A 26,338-nucleotide genomic window follows, 5' to 3' on the forward strand; every position below is an offset into this window, starting at 1 on the left:
AGGAAGTTCAATACTTAAATAGACACAGCTTGTCAAGCCACTTCTTGGTGGTCTGTGGATACTCAGGGGAAGGACAAGACGGGATCTTATGATTCACTTGTACAACTTGTTGATCTTGGTAACCATCATGGGCAAGAGGTTCGAGGCTCATTTGGTGTTTCTAGCTGTGCTGACTGCCAGTGGTAGGTGTAAATTTTATTCACTTATCACGATGTTACATTTCGATTAGAACATGTCAGTCGTATCACGTGACCACGCGTGGATCATCTTCACCAAATACAGCAATGCAAACTTGTTGATATGGATTGCTGGACAAAGCCTTTCATGCTTGTCATTTACCAAAGGTTGACTGCAAAAAATACAGTCCCCGGTATCCACATACCCATATCAGGTCAACCAAACCTTATATACTGCTAGACAGGCAGACAGTATTTATGGCTGAATTCATGGCCATTTTACATCGCTACACAACCCGCTAGTCAAACTACACAATAAAATACTAACATTGATAGAATTACTCAGTTTTTCAAAAGAAAACCACTAAAATTCAACCTAAAATAATAATCAAAACTTTAAACCTTTTGCACTCACGCACCTACGCACGCACGAATAAACAGAAAAGATATGTCAGGTAATATATTCATTCATTTTCATCTGTCATCGATAGTTCTAAAGATGTATTTTTTTAATATTGACATATCAGCCTCACATTTCAGCGTTTGGGCGGACAATCCGACTCGCGTCCCCTCTTGACAACGGTGTTGGGAGACTTGAGGTATACTATAACGGCACATGGGGCACTGTGTGTGACGATGGCTTTGGTACCAATGAAGCTAAAGTGGCCTGCAGACAACTAGGACGATAGTAAGACACCTTGTGTAAAATGGAATTAGTGAAATAGTATATATCATACCACCCCATGCTATGACAGTACTTACATAATGCACAGACGTAGGTAAAGTATGCATGACAAAAAGAAGTAGGACACTGTGTTATGTTGATTATTACATGTTTACTATGAAAGGTTTGTGACGCATGTATGGGTACTTGGGAACCAAGTCAGCGAGCCTGACCACCCGATCCCGTTAGTTGCCTGTTACGACAAGCACAGCCACATTTTATGGCAAGCATGGGTTGCTGAAGGCCTATTCTATCCCGGACCTTCACGGGTCCCAAGTGGTTAAAGTCTTAGCTCGTCACGCCACAAACCCGGATTCGAGTCCTTACATGGGTACAATGTGTGAATTCCATTTCTGGTGTCTCCCTCTGGATATTGGTGGAATATTGGCAAAGGCCATACTTCCGTACATACTCACTCCAACGTAAACATGCACTTTTATGACAGTCATGACATGATGTACTGAGGTGGGCGAGATATGCATGACCGAAGTGTTACATAGCAGCTGAGGTAGGTTATGTGGCAGTTGTTAGATAGAAGTACGTGTGTGATAAATTGAGATAAGTTAGGTTATGTATGACAATGATAACATTCTTTAGTATAATAGCGTGATGTGCTGAGAAGAAGTAACAGTTACTTATAACTGGTTGCTGAGAGGCAAAAACTATTGTGACACGTTTATCGCATGATTAAGAAAATATGTCAGAGAATTAGCGAATGGTCGAAGAAACGCCAGATAACGGATGTTCGAATTGTACGAAATTTCAAGTGAGTGAGTGAGTAAGTAAATATTTAACGTCACATCGCAATATTTCACGAAAAGATTTAATACTGAAATGGTATATGTATATATTATAAAAACCTGTCGGCGAAGGATAGTGACCTAGAATATCACAATTAGAATTAAAACTTGCATGGAACATTAAAACTAATATAAGTATTTGGACGATACAATATTAAAAATAGACTATATATAGATCGCAAGTAAGAGTAATTATGTCATATTCTTAGGAAGACAGACCCTTGAAGGTCCCGGGGTAGAATAGGCCTTCAGCAACCCATGCTTGCCCTAAAAGGTGACTATGCTTGTCGTAAGAGGCGACTAACGGGATCGGGTGGTCAGACTAGCTGACTTGGTTGACACATGTCATTGGTTCCCCATTGCGCAGATCGATGCTCATGTTGTTGATCACTGGATTGTCTGGTCCAGACTCGATTATTTACAGACCGTTGCCATATAGCTGGAATATTGCTAAGTGCGACGTAAAACTAAACTCACTCACTCACTCACTCACTTAGGAAGACAAGGTTTGTGTGACAATAGTAGCACACAACTTTAAGGTTGTACAGACTCATAACTGTGATACATACTTCGTGGATGGTTTGGTTACGAAAACAGTCTAAGTATACCTAGTCTCAGTATTATTCGTTACACTCCTATACTGAGTCTAACAAACCCTAGTCGGACGTCGTGTCAGGTAACATTCAGACTGACCATTCAGATGGGTACAATCACAGCATACCGAATCGCGAACGTGGACATTCCAACATACCTTTTGAACTCTTTTTTGTGAAAAAGGTTTGTACCCGAACGATTCCGAATTTTCCGTACGATCGCTTCCGGGCGATGCACATGGAACACGCTACGACACTGTCAATAGTGAGTAAACAGTTGCTGCCACCAAACTCTGGACGGTCATAGGTCGCTCAATTGTTACCTGACACGACCTCCTACGTTAGACTCAGTGTAGGCGTTGAACGAAAAAAAGCTGAGACTAAGTATAGTTAGACTGGTTACGATGTTGAATTTATCAATTTGTGCGTTTAGTGACAGCGGAGTTATACCACGGGCGATTGAAACTTTCGGATATGGAGGAGGGAAGATTTGGTTGGATGACGTGAGTTGCTCTGGTTCGGAATCATCTTTGGCCAGCTGTTCACACAATCCATGGGGAGTCAACAATTGTGGCCACGGTGAAGATGTTGGCATCATATGTGATCCAAGTGAGTTGATATTATCTTGACAAGTATTTACTACAATATCAGCGGCAATTAATTTCATTTTATCTATAGCTATTGGTTTAGTGCAACTCATTCACGGTGACTGTATAAAACCATGCGCAGGAAAGAATACCCCAAAACAACCACATAAAATGAAAAAGAAACAAAGAGAAGAAAACCAAAATACAAATTTTGCCTGTAAAACAAAATATTTCGAGATAAGTCTCACTTCTGAGCAAGGATTGGCGGATGGTATATTCATACATAGGAACGATCGGCCATGTAGGGTACTTATAATCATTTGTCAAACATGCCATAATAAGCAAACAGCATGCAGTTTATGCATACAGTACTAATGGGGGAAATACGGTATTATATTATAAGAAGTCATGTGACTTTGGACAGCGAAGTTGTTGGCATCAGTTTATATCTTTCAGTGACAACTATTTTCTTGTCCGCCTGGTTTCCATCTTGACTGATCTTTACAATATGGGTGTTCTAGAGGGCAGAACTCTTTGGACATAGAGACGTGCACTTCAACTTCCCCACACGACATACGTACCTTCTTACTCAACTTGTTGCCAGATGAATAGAGGTGTTGAGGGTGGGTGCGTGCGTGCATGATTCTACATGGAATCGGTCGACCTATTCAGTGTGTGTTTAGGTGGTGAACTGCACCATCTGCTGGTGGTCACCTCAAGTACTTATCCAAAGGTGCGATACCTTTTAATGTTGAATGTCCAAGGAATTGGTCTATGTTTCTCGTTATGTTGCTTTCCTAAGGATAACGTGTTCCAAAGTTAGCCTCTGTGGTTCCTTTTTACAAGAGTGTGAAGAGAACATTTCATGTGTCTCGTTATGCTGCTATTCTAGGAGACATAACGATGAAGCTGACACCGAGCTACAAAAAGGGACTCCTGCAGGTACTCCACTCCAGTATCTGGGGAACAGTGTGTGATGATTATTTCGGCCAAGTAGAGGCTTCCGTGGTTTGCAGAGCTCTCGGATACCAGTGAGTTTCAGTTAAATGTTCGATCAGTTAACTAAGAGGTTACCATTAATTGAAATTCATGAACAAAGTATAATTAACATTGGAAAATTTAAAACGAAAAATCTAACAGAGATTAAGTTAAAGCATATACTGTACAGGGTGCTGTTCTACAAAAAGCCCTTAATGCTAAAGCTACCCCAGGTCAGCGTCAAAATATAGGAGTTACTGTCACCTTTGCTCTAAGATCACTTTGTACAATGGCACTCTGATTTGTAATTTTATATCTTGAATTGTCAACCTTAAATCTAATTATCCCATTGATGTTCTGTATCCTTATATTCATTATCGCAAACCGAATAAGATATAGCATGGATAACGGTGGGTACGATTGGCAGATTTGTAATAATATTTCTTGAATTGACAGCTCCTCACAGTTATGTATTATCATGGTATTCAGTAATTCAAATAAAACATCAATGCACTCGGTGTAGTAAAACGAGAACAGTTTTGAGTCGCGGTGAAAAACTGAGACGAGGGAAGTCACTAAGGGGGTGACTTGTACAATGTGTGACGTCCATTTCAAGCATTCCCCGCTGTATTGCTGGAATATTGCTCAAAGGGGCGTTGTCAAATTTAGAAAGCACATTGATAGGAAACATGAATAGATATTTTCATTGCCACATTTGTGTTTATGGGTTTTCTACACAGGATCCGCACCAATCATGACGATTGCATCTCAACTCATCTACCACCTTCTAATATTTAACGGTACTAGATTTGCAAAACCATCTTTTCGCCCTATCTTTACAGAGGAGGAAAGGTCATCGACGAGGACAGTTCCATTAAAATGTGGCTGGATGACGTGGAGTGCACGCTGCAGAACACAGATCTAAAGGACTGCAAGCACAGACCATGGGGGACGAATAACTGCGGCGATTCTGAAGCTGTTGGTGTTGAGTGTTTTTCATTTCCTGAAGGTATGCTATGAGTCCCTGGATGAAATACTCATCGGATTGTCTGTTCACATTCCTTTGTAGGCCGACGTGATATCGCAGGTATTATTGGTGGTGGGAACGTAAGTTACTAGACAGAAATTTGTAAATGAAAATATTGGCAGGTAACATCAGTTGAATTGTTTCATTACCTTTCGTGTTAGGGATTCATAGACAACGTGTTTATGATATTGTAGGAATCCTACAATGGTTACTTCTGAGTGAGTGAGTTAATATTCAACGTCAGATCGGCAGTATTTCAGCGACGACAACATGTTTGATATTGAAATGAAATATGTATAATTTATAAAAAAACTCTCGCCAAAGGACAGTACAACAGCTAGAATATCAAGTTAAAACTGAAACTAGTGATGAAAGTTGAAAATAATATCCCTATTTGGACAATACAATAGGTAGGTCACCATACTAGGGACCCTGGGGACTTACAGTACCTTTGCTTCCTGCATGGACCCTAGCTGGATTTCATCATCCCTTCAGGTGTCAGCAATTTAGGAAATATAGCCATACATTAAAAAGACACACGATTAGACATCTAGAAAGATCTGCGATTAAGCATATGGAAAGTTTTAATTTACTTTCAGTTTTCGTGGACTTACGTATCCTCTCAGGAGGACAATAATTTTACAGTACTATAACCCCCTTTGAGGATACAGCCACTAACAAGCACAGTTAAGAATGTAAACATCCAATAATATTCATCTATTTATAAATCATCAGTAATGAAATCATATTATGAAATCGATCCTTCATAATTCGGGATTTCAAATATGCATCCCTTGTGATGGAATTCTGATTATAGACATGATTTTATTTAAAACCGGTCTTCACATTCACCAAATCAGAATATAGTAAATATGCTCTTAGTAACGCCGACTTGATGGACGTGTTGATTAAGGGTGGTGACACACAAACGTTATTATCGAATGTACAGTTTTCCTAATTATGAAAAATATAACAATTTCTGTGAATAAGGATGTAAATACATTGGAGAACAGTTATTCAGAGGATCATATATATAAAACAGCCGAAAACGAGTCTTTCGAACGATGCCGTCATTACCATGAGTATCTGTTTATGAACGAATCAATGGCTTTGAAATGTGAACGTATACATGTTTCTGAGTTAAACCAACAGGCGACACCTACAAATTTGCGCAAATAATCATGCCATCATGATGTTTTCCTCAGAGGCTACAGCGGCAAGGCTTGTCTCCACCACTAACACGCCCGGAGAAGGAATACTGGAACTGTATTATGGTGGACAGTGGGGAAGAGTCTACTACTCTGGGTTCGGTGTTGAAGAGGCAACAGTTGCTTGCAGAATGTTGGGATACAGCACGTAAATCATACATTTTCTCTGAAAAGTCGAGTTTCACATTATGAAATCTTATTAAAACAAAAACATTCATTTATGTCCAATAAGTACTCTGTTGAAACAATAAAACACATACTTTAACGCCCATTTGGCAATTTTTTCAAGGATTCGTACAAATGCATTGAATCAGTATGACACACTATTTGATATATAGGACTGCAGCCCAAGTCAGGTCATCTGCATCAAACACCGGCAGCGAATCACGAAGAGTTATAGTAGAAAAGGTCCATTGTCTTGGCACTGAACTCACTCTGAACGACTGCATTCATTACCCTTGGGGTAGTGTTACTTCGTCATCACATGTTGTCCGAATACAGTGTCCTAATAGTAAGTACACTTGCCTCGCCTGCCAATACTCTGATGAAAATAGGGCAATATTGTGTGTTTTTGTTCCTCCCCTTGCATTGTTGCATTGTTTGTTCCAGCTAATCTTCAAATACGTTTGAACTCGACAACTCGTGGTCGGGGACGTGTAGAAGTATTACACAACAATGTCTGGGGAACAGTTTGCAGAGGGTCGTCATTTTCCTCACAAGAGGCACAGGTTGTGTGCAAAATGGCAAATCTTCCCTGGTAACTACACCTTTGCATGCTCGTTCAGAGCAGAATTCGTATCACTGTTCTAACACTGGAAACTCCAAGTACAACGTAAATACGGAACTACGACTTTCTACTAAATATTCGCGTAATTGCAATTAATTGTTCCCCAAATTTTTTAATCCCATGTTCCTTTCTTGTTGATTCAACGTTTTTACTATTGGCAATATTTCTGAGTGTTATGTTTTCATTTTTTCTCATTCCTCATCAGCACTTCTCTTGCTTGACAAAACTATGAGGATCAATTACGGTACGTCGCTCAAAAAGTACATTGAAAATGTTTTCCATAAAATTTTATCTATTATGCTGAACCGGTGCTTTCTGCTGGAAATCATATGCCAGCACAACTTTGTGCCATTTCACACACAACACGAGTGAGACTCACCGGAACCGCCCATTACAGAGATAGTCAGTACTTCCTAATCGGTACTTCGATGTTGTAAATGGTCATATTTGACATGTCCAAGTATTAGTACTGAATCAGAATATGATAGTTATGATGCCCGGTGTTCGAAAAAAAACCGTTTATTTCTACACCAGTACGACCCATCACAAAAGGATTCTAAGTGAAGTCATTAATCGACCATTAAACCTCTGGGGAAATTAAAGGGAGGTCGAAAAAGCGACTTTCATTTAATCTCTTTTGAGTAGAATTTCAAAAGCATTTTGAATGTTGAATATTGATGAGGCCCTTCAAACTTGACGATCTGAACAAGCAAAGCTTGAGCAAGCGTCCGTGACTCATTCATCAGAGATCTAAGGTCGTCTTTGCCGTACATGTGAGACCAGGGTGCGGGTCTGTTGTACTTTACATTTACGCAAACTTTCACCTCGTGTACCAAAATATTACAACCATGCTCATTACATCAGTCTCCGATGCTAAATGTATCTCATATCTCATCAAATAAGAGTGGGTTCTTCGCACTGTGTTAGATAATCTTCTTGCGGAGCATTCTGTTCTGTAACAATGAATATAACGAACGCTGAATCAGTTTGGGTTGCTACTGCTTTGATTATCTGTTTAGGACGACGGCCTCTGTGACAACGTCATATGGTCCAGGTGATGGACTTATTTGGCTGAGCAACGTCGACTGTACGGGATCAGAGACCTCCCTATATGAGTGTTCCCACACTGGTTGGGGAACAGCACCAGGTTGTTATCACAGTAGTGATGTTGGCGTGATATGTCGTGGAGGTTGGTATAGCACAGTAGCGATTTTTGACGCTATGACGTGGAGGTTGGTTTAGCACAGCAGCGATTTTTGACTATATGACATGAAGAGAGGTTTAGCACAGTACTGATCTTTGCCAAAATGACTTGGATGTGGGTTTAGAATAGCAGCGATTATTGACAGTATGACATGGAGGTGTGTTTAGCTCAGTGGCGATCTTTGACGGTGAGTGAGTGAGTGAATATCGTGACGAGAACATGTTTGAGATTTAAATGGAATAAGTGAATTGGAGGTAATACCTGTCGTAAAAGGACAGTAAAAGGAGAATCACATTAAAACTAGTGTGGAAAGTTAAAACTAAACGCACTATTTGGACAATTCAATATACACCATGGGCGAGACATCAGCAACCGAAGCTAGATCACCATATCAGGGTCCATGGGGACTTACAGTGCTTTTGCTACCTGCATAGTCATTAGCTGGATGTACACCATCCCTTCAGCCGTCGACGATGGTAGCACGTTTTAGCCATAATTTGAAATAATATAAATTCTGAGATAAAAAAGTATGGATGATCAAAACTGACTTATGTTACCTCTCAGGAAGACAATTATTTTACGCTAATTAAACCTCCCTTGAGAGTATGGTCACTAATAATGGCAGTTGCTAATTATTATCACCATGCTAAAACCATCTATCTATGTTGTTACGAGAGTGTAGTTTCCGTGATTTGAGTTGTTATTAATTTATTATTGCGGTAGTTATAATTGGGTCACAATATTTACGGTTTAAATGTTAGTTATAAAGGGTCACATTTCGTACAAAGAATTATTTAAGTGGCACGCCTCTAAGGAGTTACCTCCCTTTGAAAAACAACACCACGAGACCGCTACGGTTCTTCTAGAGCTCTCCACGTTAGTGGCGATGGTCGTAAGGGATTGAAAGTTCTTGAAACTATGACTGAATGTATATATAGAGGCTAGTTGCCGTGTTGTGACACGGACACACAGAGTTTAACTGGAGTATACATCATCTGCATCCGTGAATGCCTCATCATTAACCGCTGCTAGCCCGCTCGGTGTGTTACATTCTGACTGTTTCTCACACACTAATATTTTGTGACCCATTGCCTTAGATTTTGTTTCATTTTTATTGTATTTGAAATCACTGGTGTGAAATTGGCTTGTGACTTTGTATCACTTGCTCACGGGCTTAACGAGTTAATAATACAATATTCAAAATGTTTTAGAGTTGTCTTTGTTCTGTTTTGCAGGTTTACAGGGGATTTCATACACCTTTTGTGACGGCAATTTTTTAACCATAAAAATGTACAAAACACATTATTCAAAATTGATCTAATAATTAAACCTTAAATGATTAAATGACATCTAACTTCACAAAAAAGATCATTCACAGTTTTGACATTGAAATACTTATCCCTTTTGATGGCGAAATCAATACAGTCAATCAGGACATGCTTGACTGTGATTCTTACCACACAAGGGATATAAAACGGAGGATCTTCACCTTTCAACAAGTATTCATGTGTATACCACGTATGGCCATTTGATCTTTGACGATATAGGATAGAGGTGGGTTTAGCACAGTGGCGGTCTTGGACAGCATGGCGTGGAAGTGGGTTTAGCATAGGGGCGATCTTAGGCAATATGGCGTTTAGGTTGAATCAGCAGATCAAGGTGATCATTAGCAAAGCCATATACAAAGTTTCACATTTGTGCGTAATGTGGTTCTAGAGATATGAGGCATCACAATTACTTGGGTATAACATTTATAAAATAATTGCTGAAAATGAAAACGATATGTCATTTTGCACATCTTCGATAATGACATGTCCTTAGATAACAGCATATAAAATATGCTCACAGTGGTGTTGAATGTATTCCCGTCATAATCAACAGCCTAAGATTTGGGTTGCCTGATTTATTTTTAGACAGGGGCAGTTTCATAAGGACATCCCCACTTTGATCTTTCACAAACATTGTGTCCACATACTCCAGATTTTAAGCTGGCACTGGTTACAATGTATTGTGTGACCATTCAGTATTTAGCTTAAAACCTTGGCATCATGTATGAATATTGAAAACATTAGAATCAGTTATGTCGTTATGATGAAGTCATCTGAGAGGGAGTGTCAAGTGTCTCTAAACCAAGCTCTTTCAGTAAACATGTGAAGGGGGGAGTCACTTTAATAAGCGATTGTAGTTTCAAATTGCTTTTTATCCACTTTAATATGTAAGTTTTAGGGACTTCTACCCACCTCAAACACACAAAATGTTTCTTGCATATTTTGTTTTCTGCAGTTCTGAGACTCACTACCTTTTAATATCCCCTCGTAGCACTCTTTGTCAGTATGTCGTGGAGGTGGGTTTAGGACACTAGCGATCCTTGATGACATGACATAATTGCAGGTTTATCACAATTGTGATCTTTGAGAGTATGACGTGGAAGTTGGTTTAGGCGAGTTTCACACAGTTGTCATATTTAGGAACATGTTTAGAGGTTGTTGTTTCACAGCAGTGATCTGCAGTCTTAGAGGAAGGTTTGGGGCAGCGGTGACAGGATGGGGTCTACGTGGGGCAGTGGTACCTTTCGGTTTCAGTTTAACTTAAATAATGGCTCACATATCACATCTTTCAGTGACTCTGCGTATCCACCTGGAGCCGCCAGGTAGTGTCCTGAACGTCTTTCTCGGTCAGTCAATCAGCGTCAAGTGTGTGGTCGACTACTCCAACTCCCCAGTCACGTCGTTCAGGTGGACACACAACGGACGTTCTTATAGTGGACAAACCTTCAGCAGAACAATAGCATCCAAGTCTGACTCGGGCACATTGACATGCACTGCCCAGAATATCATGGCGTCCACTCGAATCAACGTGTGGTGTGAGTGTTTCGCGGCATTATGTTATGAAAGTCACAACATATTCTGATCATAAGAGAAATCACAATGTTTTGAGAAGACGGGAAAAGGGTAAAACGAACAAAGAATATTTCTGTGAATTGCAGAGTAGAGTGGTTTAAGGCCACTTATATGCTTGGTTTGGGATGCTAACTCGAAGCTTGATGGGACAGTAAGATCGAGAGATGTAGTTCCACAAGCTCTCTTCTTGTCAGACAAGTCAATGATCGTAGTGCTGGCAAATATGAAATCCAGTGCGCGTTAATGCTTGTCTGTCTGGGGGGGGGGGGGGGGGGGGTCTTTCAGGTTTTCACGGACCACTTGAACACCTGTCCCACCACTAGAATCACGGAATTCATATTTCTGTAGTTTACTCGAATATTTCCGTATGTAAGTCTACATTTTTTATATGTTGTGAAAAGTTTAGTACAGCTGTAGGAACCAATATAGCAGACATTTCTAAATGTACACACAGGTCACCCTCTCAGTATGCTGTGGAATTATAGTAAACCGTTAATAAGAAATGGTCCAATATTTTGGTTCATTGTCGCTTCAAAATGTATTAGGGCGTTTAAAATTAACAGCAAAGGTTGTCATCCCAAACGTTCAAACAGCCACAAAAACCCCGAAAGTGTTTCATTTTACTGATTCATGTTCCTGTTCCGAATTAGCATCATATGATATTCCTGAACTGACAAATTGCATTATCCAATAATGCCAAGAAATCATATACCTTTATGTCTCCAGACCCACCAAAGGTACATCTGGAACCGGGAAATGACACCATTGATGTTGGTGTCGGTGAAGACCTCCATGTACAGTGTGTCGTAGATGATGCCAACCCTACAACCTACACATTCAGATGGTCCCACAATGGAGATACAAGTATCGGGAATACTTTCCACATTCAGAACGTAACGAAGTCTGACCGTGGACAATTGTCCTGCACTGCTGACAATGGACATATGATGAGACCTGGATGGGCAGATGCAACTATAAATGTGAAATGTAAGGGCAAATTTTCACTTCATAGTGTCGTTTACATGACAGGTATCGGGGAATTTCATTGATGCTTCATTGACGTTAATCCAGTATTATCATTTAAATTAATTGTACACGTATTACACAGATGGTAATAATGGCCAGTTATCGATATTAATACTTCATGTAATTATGGCCCCTAGTATGGTGTTCTACCTTCAGCTTTTGGCAATCTATAGCCTGTTTTTATATCGTATTGTCTGAATAGTGATATTGGTTTTAATTTTTGACGCTAGTTTTAATTCTTATTGTGATATTCTATTTGTATTACTGTCCTTCGTTGACAGGTTTTTACCATATACATAAATTCCTTCTTCCAAGAATCTTTTCGTCACGATATGGCTGCAATATTGCCGATGTGACGTTAAATATTAACTCACTCACTCACTCATGTAATTATGCTCAAATATTTGATTGACTTTCTTGGTACCAGTGTATGTAAACTCGTAATGTTTAAGGATTTAAATATTTTACAAATGTTTTTCAACCGGTCATTGAATGTTTTGGGTTGCTAAAAGACAATTGCAAATGCATCCCTGTTTCTTTGTATCAGTGATTCGAATTATGATTGATTTCACACAAGCAACCAGTTATTCCTCTTGGTATTGAACAATCTTCTTTGTATATCAAGGTATGAAGGTTTCAAGATAATTTGTATATATTGCATGTTGGATGTTGTGGATATATTTTAAATCTTATAAAAAGTGAGCTGGAATCTTATGTCTTACATAAGATCCCCCAGAGATCCACCTGTCAACAAGGCAAGATGTTATACGCGTCCTACCTGGGAATGTCGTTGAAGTTGAGTGTGTCGTTGACGATGCAAACCCTGCTGTTACCTCCTACATGTGGCGTCACAACGGCGATATCAGTTACGGACAGACATTTCTGAAACACGTGTCATCGTATGATTCGGGGAACCTATCGTGCTCCGCCACTAATGAACAAGGGACATCTACTGTTCAAACTAGCATAGTCGTCTGTGAGTAACCCCTTTCTCATTGACAAATTATCGGCCTAAACCTTGAGAAACCCACATATCAGTTTCGATGTCTTACACGATGGTTAGCAAATCGCAAAAACCGATTTCGTATTATGAAACCTATTCTGATTTCAAACTTCATATACATATTGAGATAGAGTTAGAATTCTCACTTCAAGCAAGGTCTCTCTCTCTCTCTCTTTGCAGCTCAGTTTGTAGTTTGCTTTGCAGGAAAGCAAACACAAGACAAGGTCCTGTTTTGCCAGATTGTGCAGATAGACACTGAGGCCTATGGGTCGAATATTTGCTAGGGCACTGTACAGAGTGTCTCAGATGTTGATGAGGTAGTCACGGGCAGTCACGATGTGGATCAATCATACAGTATCACATCATGTTTGCATATTTGTAGAGTTGTGAGCACATCGTGATAATGAAGGAAACAGTTTTTCTTGAAGATGGTGTTGATTTGGAGTCCAGACTGGATCCACATTTAGGTGGGTGAATTTGGCAAAGAGTGAAAGTTGACGATCAGTAGATCTTCTGTGCATCCATACTGCAGTATGGTTAGATCTCAATTCTTTCTTGACGACCCCCTTCCAGGAACTAAAGGTTGGAAATTGTCCAGTACGTATGTAATTATCAGGAAAGTGTTGGAGTGAATACTTCCGATGTAGTCTGTAAGCGTCTGGTACAAATCCTTTTGCATCTGATGTGACTCAGGGATGGATGCACTTGTCACCAATTTCAAGCATGCATGGGGACTCGCATACTTGATGTTAAAGCCACTTGAAGATAAGATGTGTGTCACTTGCCCGTAAAGTGGTACAAGGCTTAACAGTTCTCTCGATTGAATGAATGGAATCAGTGAGGAAAACACAAACAGGTTTTATAGTTTGCACCGTTGGTAACACGTTTCGATAGAGACAAGGGGGTTCAGGTTTTGTTGGTTTGTTGCTTCTGTGTCTACATGTGACAACTTGATATGACTCCTTGAAAATGTGAACCTCCAGTTTTCACTATAGTTTTCAGCGATTCATACTAAGACCACTTATAGATGGACTAACAAGTGCGGTGTCGCCAGCCTTGGCTGAGCAGCATGTGTTGCTACCCAGAATGCATGTAATTGTTTGCAACTGTCAGTAACTGGTCAATGTATTGGATATATAGCCTTGCAGATAGAACACCTCCTAGGAGAATTCCTTGATAGAATTCCTTGATAGAATAGTTAGATAAAATGACTGTGATTCCAAAGTGGATAACACTGGTAGTATGGCCATTTCAAACAGTTTTTCAACTGACATAAGAGAGATACCTCTGTATGAACCTGTTTTTTCTGTTTTTGTTTCCACATTTGAAAATTAGTAAGATCTGACTTGTCCTCCACGCCACAGAGATATGCCTAGTGTTTATAGTGAGGTTAAGGAGTACACACAGATGTTGCATAGCAACGTGTCCTCCATGCTTCAGGTGTTCATACGCATTGTTATCTTAGCCTCCTGCTTTATTGGTTTTTCGTTTTGAACATAGTTTTGTTAGATCTTCGATCAGCTGATACATATTTCTTGAACTCTTTGATCCACATTCCTCTTAAATGTGTCATTAAAGTGTTTCTTAGTCATATCTTGGAATGGGTTCTCGACGTTGTACGCCCATACTCCCAACTACGTCTTCAACAACTACTTCCTTAATGAATGAGACCGTACACTGAACTGGAAAAAAATTAGAAAACAAACGCTACTCGCTTTTTGAAATCAGTTCAAATGAAACACATGCAAATAATAATTGTCGGTAAGATTTTAAAATTTACATGTTTGATCACCAGTACTTCAAGACGAATTTCAGACAAGAACATGTAAAAAATGCCTACAGGTGGCGCGACAGTGCGGTGCGAAAGTCAGTAACTTGTATAGTTTTCCTGAGCGTTGATAACAGCGTTGCATCGGTTTGTCCATGGAGACACTTGATGAAGGCCATAGGAACTTGGGCCCAGATTCGGTGATGCGCCTAATTAAGAGTTCAGCTGAAGTTGTCGGCCTTCGTCATTGAGACTCCTCTGAATCTCATCCAACAAGTGTTCTATCGGGTTTAAATCTGGACTGAGGGCAGGCCATTGAAAACGGAGTTGTTGACGGAGAAAGTCTCTAGTTGCTCTAGAAGAATGGGCACATGCGTTGTCCTGCTGGAAGACGATCTTTCCATGACGACCAAAATGGGGCCCGACGAAGGGACTCAGTGCTTGATCAGTGTAACGTGCAGATGTTACACCATTTCCTTTCCAGGACTAATATTCTGGAACAGGGCTTAGTTTGTGATTGAGAGCAAATGCTCGGACCTCCCCAGCCCCATGAGTCGCTTTCCAGGTCACACTCATCTGCAAAACACTCCCCGCGTTTGCCACACTCTCACTCTGTCATCAGCCTTCGAGACGCAATAATCCGATAAAGCCAATGACATCTGACGTTTCTCTACCTCGAACACATCCTTACTGTGTCGTGAGTGGTCTCGTGGTCTTTGGTCATTGCCAGTGGATGTTTGTGCAGTTCCCATAGCCCTAGCAAAACGATTTTGCAGGTGATGACGGGCAGTCTGCCAATTTTGCTGCAACGTTGTCACAGGAGGTCTTCCACTGCGGTCAGCTGTGCTTCCAGTGGTTTGGAAACGTTGCTGCAGGCGGTATATTGTTGGAACATGATCGGATAACTGATTTGCAATTGTCTCGGAGTCTGGTTATCATTCAGTCTTCCTAAAGCTTGGTCCCTGTGTTTCCTTGATTACCGTGGCATGTCGCTATTGTTTCGAACAGTGAATCATTCGGTGCACGTTTGGTGGCTCCTCTTATAGGGATGACACCTTGGGAGGCATGTGCATTGTGATTTTCATGGCATACACACAAAACCTCGTGCAATCATCATTTTCGTAACTCCGTTTTTGACGACATGTTTTTTTATATCAAATACAAAATCTGAAACGTTGGCTACCAACCAGGCCTAGCAAATGTATAAAAAGGGGGAAAATAATTAAAATTAAGATGAAACATATCTCTCAAAATCTTTGGTAGGATGACGTTTCTTTTGCAGTTCAGATATATGTATTTGTTTCATCGGTTTCCAGATATGGCTGAAATATTGTCTACGTGACGTTGAATATGAAGTCACTCACTCACTCACCCAGAATAGTCTGTCGTCTATATCTGACATATTATCTATCTCTTTGAATTGTTGAGACGTGAATTTGCTTTTTAGCAAATCTCAGGTCACGTGTGAAAGCATCCTTTGCGAGTTTGTTTTTAAGGAATTATTAATGCTGAGTTCCTCGTGTTGACACTCAGAGAGCCAGATAGATCTGTTGTGGGTTAGTGTTTCGTGGTGATTATCAACGTCGTTGTTCGAGTATGGATTCAGCGATGCGTTGTACACTTTATGGTGGATAGTAACGTCTCCTGCAACCAGTGCAGCGTTGATTGTCTGAGAGTAGTAATCCTCATTGTCTCTTCCTAAAGCTAGGGGTGTAGGACTTTGATGTGACACAGCATAAGTATGTCACATGCTACTCTTCGTTTTGTGGGTAAGATCTGCTTGTGAGAGTGTATGGGTGCACTGCGGACATCAAATGAGCAGAGTCATCTGACACGTTGAAAGTGTGACCTGATTTCAGCCGTTTGTACATCCCTCACGTTTGCTGCGGGAATCAGGATGTGATCTATCATGGTCTTTGGTCCTCCTTCATATGACAAGTCTGCTCCTTGGCAAATGCTCTGTATATTCACTGAGATCATGTCCATTCTTTTGAGTGCATGATGCATGTGTCCTTGTATCAGTCGCTGGATAGGATCATGGTCCTTCAATTGTGCTGTTCATGTCGCCAATAAATATCACACAGTACCAAAGCTATTGTAAGCTTCATAGATTTCTTCGAGCTGATGTAAACTCAAGTTAAAACCAGGAGGAGAAGCACAGAAGAGGTACATTGGCCTTGTGGTGGACAGGTGAACTTCAATGTCAACTATGAAGTCGTAGTCTACTTCTACAGAATGAATATAGGGGACCAACCTTTTGGTAGCTACGCTCGTGCTAGACATCTGTACACATCACATATTTGTCCACCACCAAAACATTTTGTATAAGCCGTGTGGTACTCCGATGTATTGTCTAACATAGCAAGGTTATGGGGGTAGAGTTTAAATTCAGTCAGACCACAAATATAAGTTTCTTGTTCAATTATTGTTTGAGAGAAGTATGGGATGCTGCGTTACATACCCAGGCAGTTGCAGGTCATGACATTCTTTAAAACCATCTGTGACTTGCTTTTGTGTGGTATCCATTTCCTCAATTCTCTCGGAACAGAATTTAGAATCGCCAACAGCATCTTTTTCTCTGAGAAAGGGACATAACACAGTACCCAGGCTGTGCCATAGCAGTGGTTCTGCTTCAAATAAATGTACTTCCCTCTCTGTTAGAAAATTGCGGATGTCCCTTGTGTTTTCAATAATGTTACCGATATAGACTCTTGTGTCCTTGAGTAGCGGTTCTGGTTGTTCTGTGTGACAGATCTGGTGTTGGGATGCTGCTTATCGAGTCGGAGAGAGAAATTACTGTATTGTCTGTTCTTGTTGACAAAGAACAGTTTTATGAGTAATTTCTCATAGGTGTGGCAATGGGTCACCTAGAAATCTGATACTCTGTCTAAACTAAAGTTTAACAACACGTTTCAGACTTTTGTGTCATTTGAGCGTCATGTCTCTATCGGTGCGGTCACGTTACAGTTTTGTCGACTGCGATTGATCGTTTCTGAACAACCCGAGTTTGACAACGCTTCACACGTTAAAGTCGCGTTTGACAACACCGGAAGTTTAATGGACAACTTGGTGAGAATAAAGACCGATCGTATTTCTCGACAGAACTTTGACAATTCTGAAATTTGGCGTTGGGATGTGACATAAGATTTTCATATATTTGGTTTGTTGTTTAATCTGTCTTTTCAATTCATGCATTTCACATTTATAGACTTTACCTTCGTCGTTCGCTTGGATTGCTGATTGTTCATCCGTTTTGACCTCACACTACAGTGTGTTTTCTCTGATGAGTACAGCAAATAAGTCAACGTCTTTAGCATAATCGCTTCTAACACCGAAGAGACCTCTGTGCAAATTTACAGAAATAGATTTTGTATACTCATCTTGTGTGCTTGATGTGGAAAGGAAGCTCGAAGCTTGATGGGAAAGTAAGATCGAGAGATGTAGTTTCACAAGCCATGTCCTTATCAGCATGCTGCTAAGTCAATGATAAATATGGAATCCAGTTCGGAACAATAGGTGTGGGGGAGATCTTGCAGGTTGACGAGGACCACCTGACATGCGTCTGACTGTATTTTACTCAACTATTTCCATTTGTAAATCTACATTTTTATTTTTTTGTGATAGCTTTAGTACATGTGTCAGAATTGAAAACTATAGCGTGCATTCAAATGTACACCCAGGTCACTCTCTAAGTATGTTGTGTAATTACAGTACACCTTTAATTAGAAATTGTGCTACAAAGGTTATTACGTTTCATATACTATCAAAAAAAGTAAACAGAAAAAAAAGACCAGAAATCCGTTGTATTTTCAAACATGAAGAAGATGGTAGTAAAGTGTATACAACCAAGTGGATACTTCTAGATAACGGAGATGGTGAGCGCGATGGTGGCGACGAAACACGTCCCGACGCCGAGTCTCCTGGCTCTCACACCAAATCTGTTTAAACTGTTACAGTCAGTTTGACCGGATATCCTGCGAAGAACAGGCACCCTCGCTGCTTTGCTCTCAACTGTGGAAGTACGATCACACAAATGTTGTACCCGGATGTGCCGATCTTGTGCCGCCGTGGTTACTCGAGGTCTGCCTGTACGGGGACGGTCATTTGTTATATCTGTTTGGCTGCAACGAGCTATAACCCCTGATATTTTGCTCAGACTAACATTCAGACGCCTGGCAACAGACGTGTGGTAACCTTGAGCGTGCCTTCTTTAATGGCGATGTTCCGTGTCGGCGAGTCAAGACGCAGCGTAAAGATTTGACCTTGAAATCCCTTTAAAATAAATGTGAATATCCGAAAGTAATCTGCATTTTTATTGCCAGACAATGCATGCTCATTGCTGCACAATTTCAGGTGATTGGCAATTGGCAGGTGATCTCTGTTGTGTTGTGGGGATGCCCTTTTAATCCTTGTCAGAAATCTCATCAAATTCAACATTTCCGGGTTAAATCGATCTTTTACTTTTGCATTTGTGCAAAATCATGATATCAACACTTTTGTTACATATTTTGACGACTGTTTGAAAACAATAGGTAATGCGAATCGCCTATGCGTTTCTTTTATGTGATAGTAATATTAACAGCAAAGATTATCATCGTAAACATTCACATGGCCACAAAAAAACGGAAGTGTTTGTTGTTTCAATATAGCAGTTCCTTGTTCCTTTTCCAGATTAGGTTCATGTGATATTGCTGAACTGACAAATTGCATTATCAAATAATGCCAAGAAATCATATACCTTTATGTCTCCAGACCCACCAAAGGTACATCTGGAACCGGGAAATGACACCATTGATGTTGGTGTCGGTGAAGACCTCCGTGTAGAGTGTGTCGTAGATGATGCCAACCCTACAACCTACACATTCAGATGGTCCCACAATGGAGATACAAGTATCGGGAATACTTTCCACATTCAGAACGTTATGAAGTCTGACCGTGGACAATTGTCCTGCACTGCTTACAATGGACATATGATGACACCTGGATGGGCAGATGCAATTATAAATGTGAAATGTAAGTGCAACTTTTCACTTCATAGTACCGTTTATTGACAGAAATTGGTGAATGTTATTGAGGCTTCATTGACGTTAATGTTAATTCAGTATTGTCATTCAAATTAATTGTACACGTATTACTCAGATGGTAATAATCGCCAGTCATCGATATTAATACTTCATATAATTATGCTCAAATATTTGATTGACGTACATGGTGCCAGTGTATGTAAACTCGTAATGTTTACTGAAAGGCTTGAAATATTTTACAAATGTTGTTACAACAGGTCCGTGACTGGTTTGGTTTGCTAGAAGACAGTTAAAAATGCCTCGCTGTTTCTTAGTATAAGTTATTCGAATAATAATTCATTTCACACAAGCAACCAGTTATTCCTCTTGGTATTGAACAATCTTCCTCCGATATCATCCGATGATGTGTTTCCACGGGATATAAAGGTTTCAAGACAATTTGTATATATTGCATGTCAGATGTTGTGGATGTTTTGTAAACCTTGTAAAACATGAACTGGAATCTTATGTCTTACATAAGATCCCCCAGAGATCCACCTGTCAACAAGGCAAGATGTCATCCGCGTCCTACCTGGGAACGTCGTTGAAGTTGAGTGTGTCGTTGACGATGCAAACCCTGCTGTTACCTCCTACATGTGGCGTCACAACGGCGATATCAGTTACGGACAGATGTTTCTGAAAAACGTGTCATTGTATGATTCGGGGAACCTATCGTGCTCCGCCACTAATGAACAAGGGACATCCACTGTTCAAACTAGCATAGTCGTCTGTGAGTAACCCCTGTCTCATTGACAAATTCTCAGCCTAAACCTTGAGAAACCCACATATCAGTTTCAATGTCTTACACGGTGGTTAGCAAATAGCAAAACCGATTTCGTATTATGAAGCCTATTCTGATTTCAAACTTCATATACATCTTCACATTTTGAGTGAAATTCGCATAGACACACACTGGTCTATTCCGTTTCTTTATTTTTATCTGTTCCGTCGAAGTGCAAGCTTCCTCTTTGATCGGGAGCGATGACGCCGCAAGCAAGAATAAAGTTATTGCCATAGGAACAGGGTCTGTAGGCATAGTTATCATCCTCCTCCTCCTCATCATCATTATCTACCAGAGGAGGAGAATGACGAATGCAAATCGTGAGTGTATTGGTGACAATATTTGACTGCCATTAACATGCCTATATGTACAAAAGATATTCACCAGTTAACATTTATTTCAACAATACTGTGCATAATGTCATATCTCAATTAATATATAGTTCTGTGGAATAAAATAATGCTGTCCTGAACATGACATTGACAATTGCTTATCTATTTCTAGCCGATAATATACCAGAGGAGAACCCTCAGAGGTAGGAGTTCTGCGTGATTGTATAAATGTATTGATAGAGTTGTTGAGGCGATATTCAGTGTTAATGGTAACAAAGCCATGAAAATGTTTTACAGTTATTATACTGCAGTTTCCCTCTGTATTATCAAGGCTAGTTTATTCTCTCACCACATGATCTAACTTTCAATTTGTAGTTGTTTTCCTGATGTAACTCTTAGTTTCTAAGTAACGTATTATATATTTCAATCACATGTTTACACAGAGTATCACAAATTGGGATCGATTCTGATAACAATTATATATCAGCTAATATTTAATATTCACCAGTGATTGTTACGCCTTTCAAAACAGAACCATTACATGTCACCAACATATGCATTTTACGCTTATCCTCTGCTAGGTTTACCTGTGTATATGATTTTCAAATAATGTCCATAACATCTATGATTTCTTATGACAGATACTATTTGCGTATATAAACACATTATTCACAATGGCAGACTTCTCAGTTCGTTGTAGCCCTTTGTTCGCTGCGCGGTTACATTATGTACTCCGCGGGTTAAGAACCATGTCTTTGACCATCTATATGATAATGAATGATAAACAAGACAAGATTATATTGTTCATCTGAGAACACATTAAAAATATTCAAATTTGATTTTGCACGTACACTAGAAGTGCACAGGCGTCCAGGGCAGCTGACGCAAGACGCAGACAGAATTACGAGAGCATGGAGCGGCCAAGTGCAGGTATAGCATCAGTATCATATTCAACATATACTGAGTGACATGAACGGCTAAGTACAGGCACAGCACCAGTGTTTTGTATAGGATATGCTGTGTGACGTGAACGGACAAGTGCAGTTATAGCACCAGTGTTATGTATACATATACTGTCCACTATGGCTGGAACAGGAACAAATGTAAATTTACATAAGTCCACAAAATATTTCCAGACAGAGCCATATATGAGACATAACGACGTGAAATTCAGGTTGCAGATGACTGCGTTTTGTCTGGTAGTTTACCTTGGTCCTACGTGTTTGGTTTTTGTTCCAGGTGCTGAGAATGCGTACTGCGAAATTGAAATGACCTCAAGGAGAGGTAATTAACATAACTGTTTACATACAGATATTTTAAGACGTATGTAAAATAGTGCATCCATAAACCCATAGGCACTGTTAATTACAAGCAAAATGAAAACAGTGCATCTAAATAGTACTAAACATTACTGAATATGTTAAACAAGGGATGCAGACCTCAATCCGCCGAGGCTGTGTCTTTGAGACACATTCAGTACCTGAGGATAAATACATAATAACACAACTAAGCAAAAAGTGTGTTTGAAGTTTTGAACGCTTCCTAATAAGGTCTTATGAAAGGTCAAACGTAAGCACGATTCAAAAACACGGTCACGCATTTCCAAACCTTCTGTTCATTTTTAGATGGGCATTGATCAGTGCGTCCATTCATATATGGCTTACACCTTCTTCAGTGCAGAACTGCAGAATACTCGTATTTTTCACATGGTTTCTTTCACTCAAACTAACAAATAATGAAAAAGTCGCTTCTCTGCTTGTTCTAACATGTCGTTTAAAGTGCACAGAAAACAATAGTAAATTTATGTACGACTCTCAGTTGCTAGGGTGTTTACATACTTTCTGTTTGTAGCATATTTATAGATTGGAAAGAAAAGGAAACTTCTCTGTTTGGTCTTAAATGGGTACAAAATATCCAGATATATAACATCATGCACTACCGATCATAGTGGTGATCCAGGCAGGATCTGGATCCAAGCTGCAATTCTGCGGTTTCCAGTACACTTGTTCCTGACTATGTGCGCCGTTTACGGCAAATCAAACTTAAGACACAAAGATTGTATAAACTGTATTCCGAACTAAAACAATGTTGCAGCCGCCAATCGTGCTCGTGCCTTTGACAACCATGGGTATGGAGATGAAGAAGGCATACGGCAAGAAAAAGGTAATCTGTCATCCTTTGAAGCACATTCACAAACTAAACGTCCATCGACGTTTTTCTTTCAGAACGCTTTCGAGGACACACACGCATTCTCATAGTGTATGGAGGGTGTTGTTCTAAAAGTTAGATCTGTAATGTTGTCCAAACATTTGAATTTGATCCAAAAGTATCTGTTGAAGTTTTGCGTAGTACCAAAGAGCGCATTAACATCATCCTGTATGGATATGATCTGATACTGATATTGTTGAATACAGTAGTGTGGTGCATCTGGTCAAGAAAAGCAACAGCCTCTGAAGCGATGGGTAGCTGATCGAAACTTAAAATTTTATTGATGGTTTCGCCAAGGCTCGCTAAATACAATGTTTATTCCCAATGCAGGATATTTACCATCCCAAAACACACTCGCGTGATAACCTATATGTATTAGTCCGTCGTTTTAGAGAAACTGAACCACTTCCACATTTGTGTTGTACTGTCATACAGACGTAAAAGAAAAATCAGATCATCGATTGTCCACACAATGACTTCCATTTATACTTGTACTTTCATATCATGTAAACGTAAAAGAAACTAATGCAGTCATAGTCCTGATAATCATCGGCGAATAATCACCTTCAACACGTTATCTATTTTCTTTATTCTTTATTTATACCCAAAGGGAACAAAGCAAAATAAGATCACAAAAAGGCGAAAGCATAATGACACTACGTTTGCAGTTATACTTGCTGTTCGTTATTTGCAGCATCTGTACTTTCAGTTAATAGCATCAAAGTAAAACAGAGAACAATATTTCAGTTTGTTCTTTGAACTGTACCATCAGCCAAGTTATCAATTATCATCAGCTTGTCTCCATACTTCTGTTTAACACTGGTCCATTATCCATTAGTTCCTCATCTGAAGCCAAGGAGGAACGTAACCACTCTCACAAATCGGGACGATAGGAGATCCTCAGCAATGACGTGTTTCAGTTTCATCGCTTCTACTACCACATATTATAACAGTGTATGAAATGATCCTGTGGTCAATAGCTAGTAAACTGTCGTCAGGACCACTCAGTGATGAGTTTGCAGTGGTCCTGGTGGACAATCCAAATCTCGGATTGGTTTATACCAGTGAAGTACACACAGGGCCACTAAATGTTGTCCACCCACTGGTATTATGGTCTAGTGGAACATTTTGAAGGATTTTTCCCCTGTTATAATATATGCTTTGCGCTCATTCTCAGTCAGCGTGCACCATTTGTGATCACATTTCCATCTGCCATACATTGTTATTACCTTAGATCCACAAACTGTCTTGTGCAAAACATTGTAAAGCTAAATATACTCTGATAATTGATGATTTCAGTTGTATATATTTATGAAAGTCGATGTTTCAGCGAATGTGTTTAAGTTTTGAAAAAAATGTACAGACAAGTGTATTTCAGATTTGTAGATTTTCTTCAGATAAAAGAAAAAACAACAACAACAATTCTTCACCATCGTTACCATTTGTATTCCCTAGCAGACCCAGTCTACCAAAACACCATCGTCAGGAACCAGTCATTTTCGTAACCGTGGAAACTTATATCATCGTTGTGACAAGTGTACGTTGACACAACTTCAATGGCCATTTGTGAGATTTCCATCCATAAGCCATGTTCCTTACAGATAAGGTGCAGTTTCCAAATATAGCACATGTTACATTGGAAACCAATATGCAGTTATTTCCTTTGTTGTTCTATGTATTTCCAATGAAAGCCTTGCTTCTCGTAGGGGTGGAACCTATTTACGACTTTGTATAATTATACATATATACTGTGTCGTTCTGCAATCGGATGCCACTTGGTGGAGCAATACAAAACGTTTGACTGGGACTGAGAATTACTTGTTTAAATGATGCTCGTGACAACAAGCATCAGGAAACTCAAGAAAGAAAAGAGTAGAAAACTATTCTCAGGGCAACACTGCACACGATTTGGGTAATGATGGACACATTATTTCTTCGTCAGCTGATGACCTTCGAAACTCAGTTGTGTGCATGTAAGATGGGTATGCAAAAATGGGTTTGCAGTTGCGAATGTTTGTAAATGAATGTTGATATATACAGTGTGTACCCTGATAATCCAGTTATATTATTTCTTATCAATGTGGCCACCTCCAGTAGAGATGTATTTAGAAAAGGGCGTTCCATATACACATTATTGTCGTAAATGTAAAAAGTATTCACTTTTTCAGCCCATTATCGAAATGAAGAATCATGCCTGTTTTAAGTAATCTTTGAACATATATATTAACCCTTCCACAATCTGCTGTAGTTTCACACACGTTATTGGATGAACGAAGAAAAGTCAATGTAGACTATGAACACTTTGTTATTTGAATATAACTGATGTAGACTATGAACACTATGTAATTTCAATATGACGGATGATGTTGTTAGTCTGCAGATAATGGAATGACTTATAAATTAAAGTGAGGACATTTGAAAAAACAAATTATAATGTACATGCAAATATTAATAATTGTTATGGTTTATCTATCATGCCATGTTAACTGGACATTGAGTTACCTTTGTGAAACCGTTTCTTCATACTGTTTTGTACCATGAACCAGGCCACACCGTTGAGAATAAAGAATTACATATCTATTTCTGTGTACACTTCGTCCTTGTTTCATGAAAAGGCTCTGAGATACCTAATGCTAAGTGATGCAAAAAAAAGCATTGACATAACACAAGATTGAATATTGGATAACAGACACAGTTCATGTTTAAATGAATTATGAACATATTGTAAATTTGTACAATGCGCCACTTCATTCCACATTCTACATTTCGTATTTCGACGGTTATGTGTGTATTATATATCATATTACAATCTATTTACATATCGCTGAGTTCCAACACAACATTATGTCGATCTTAACAGCACAACGTGTTATCAATTCCAGCTTCCCGGAGAGTGTACAAGAAATCTTGCAACCAAAAGGTGCACCTAGTTAATGTGGCTTTTCCATCATTATGAGGCATCCATTTACAGCTCGGTGGACTTGAACACGTAATCACAGTGCTTTGTCCTATGTTACTGCACGTTCCTGTACCCACAACCACATGTTTGCGAGTATTCCTGTGGCCACCATCTGTTCATATACCAACGGATTCGTGGGTTCGTTTAAGTACACAGGGTTGTGTACTGTAAACATGAGATTTTGTCAACACACAAAGTGAGTGAGTGAGTGAGA

The 26,338-nt window shown here is 39.6% G+C and overlaps 1 protein-coding gene across 2 annotated transcripts; it reads left to right on the forward strand.

Moving 5' to 3' along the window:
- Positions 1 to 25,745, forward strand: LOC137291342 (uncharacterized). Of its 2 annotated transcripts, none has more exons than XM_067822659.1 (20): positions 1 to 182; positions 717 to 864; positions 2,727 to 2,902; positions 3,773 to 3,911; positions 4,701 to 4,867; positions 6,091 to 6,241; positions 6,432 to 6,604; positions 6,703 to 6,850; positions 7,900 to 8,069; positions 10,705 to 10,947; positions 11,711 to 11,971; positions 12,738 to 12,986; positions 19,534 to 19,794; positions 20,326 to 20,574; positions 20,799 to 20,945; positions 21,130 to 21,160; positions 21,814 to 21,887; positions 22,197 to 22,241; positions 23,052 to 23,120; positions 24,624 to 25,745. In XM_067822659.1, exons 1-20 carry the CDS (start codon positions 89 to 91, stop codon positions 24,668 to 24,670), a joined length of 3,042 nt encoding a protein of 1,013 aa, XP_067678760.1. In that variant the 5' UTR covers positions 1 to 88; the 3' UTR covers positions 24,671 to 25,745. The 2 variants fall into 2 exon arrangements, with proteins under 2 accessions (XP_067678760.1, XP_067678754.1); XM_067822653.1 differs by having other exon boundaries at positions 10 to 182; positions 24,621 to 25,745.
- Positions 25,746 to 26,338: the final 593 nt, after the last annotated feature.

Source organism: Haliotis asinina, chromosome 1, assembly GCF_037392515.1.
Source record: "Haliotis asinina isolate JCU_RB_2024 chromosome 1, JCU_Hal_asi_v2, whole genome shotgun sequence".
NCBI classification, from domain to species: Eukaryota; Metazoa; Mollusca; class Gastropoda; order Lepetellida; family Haliotidae; genus Haliotis; species Haliotis asinina.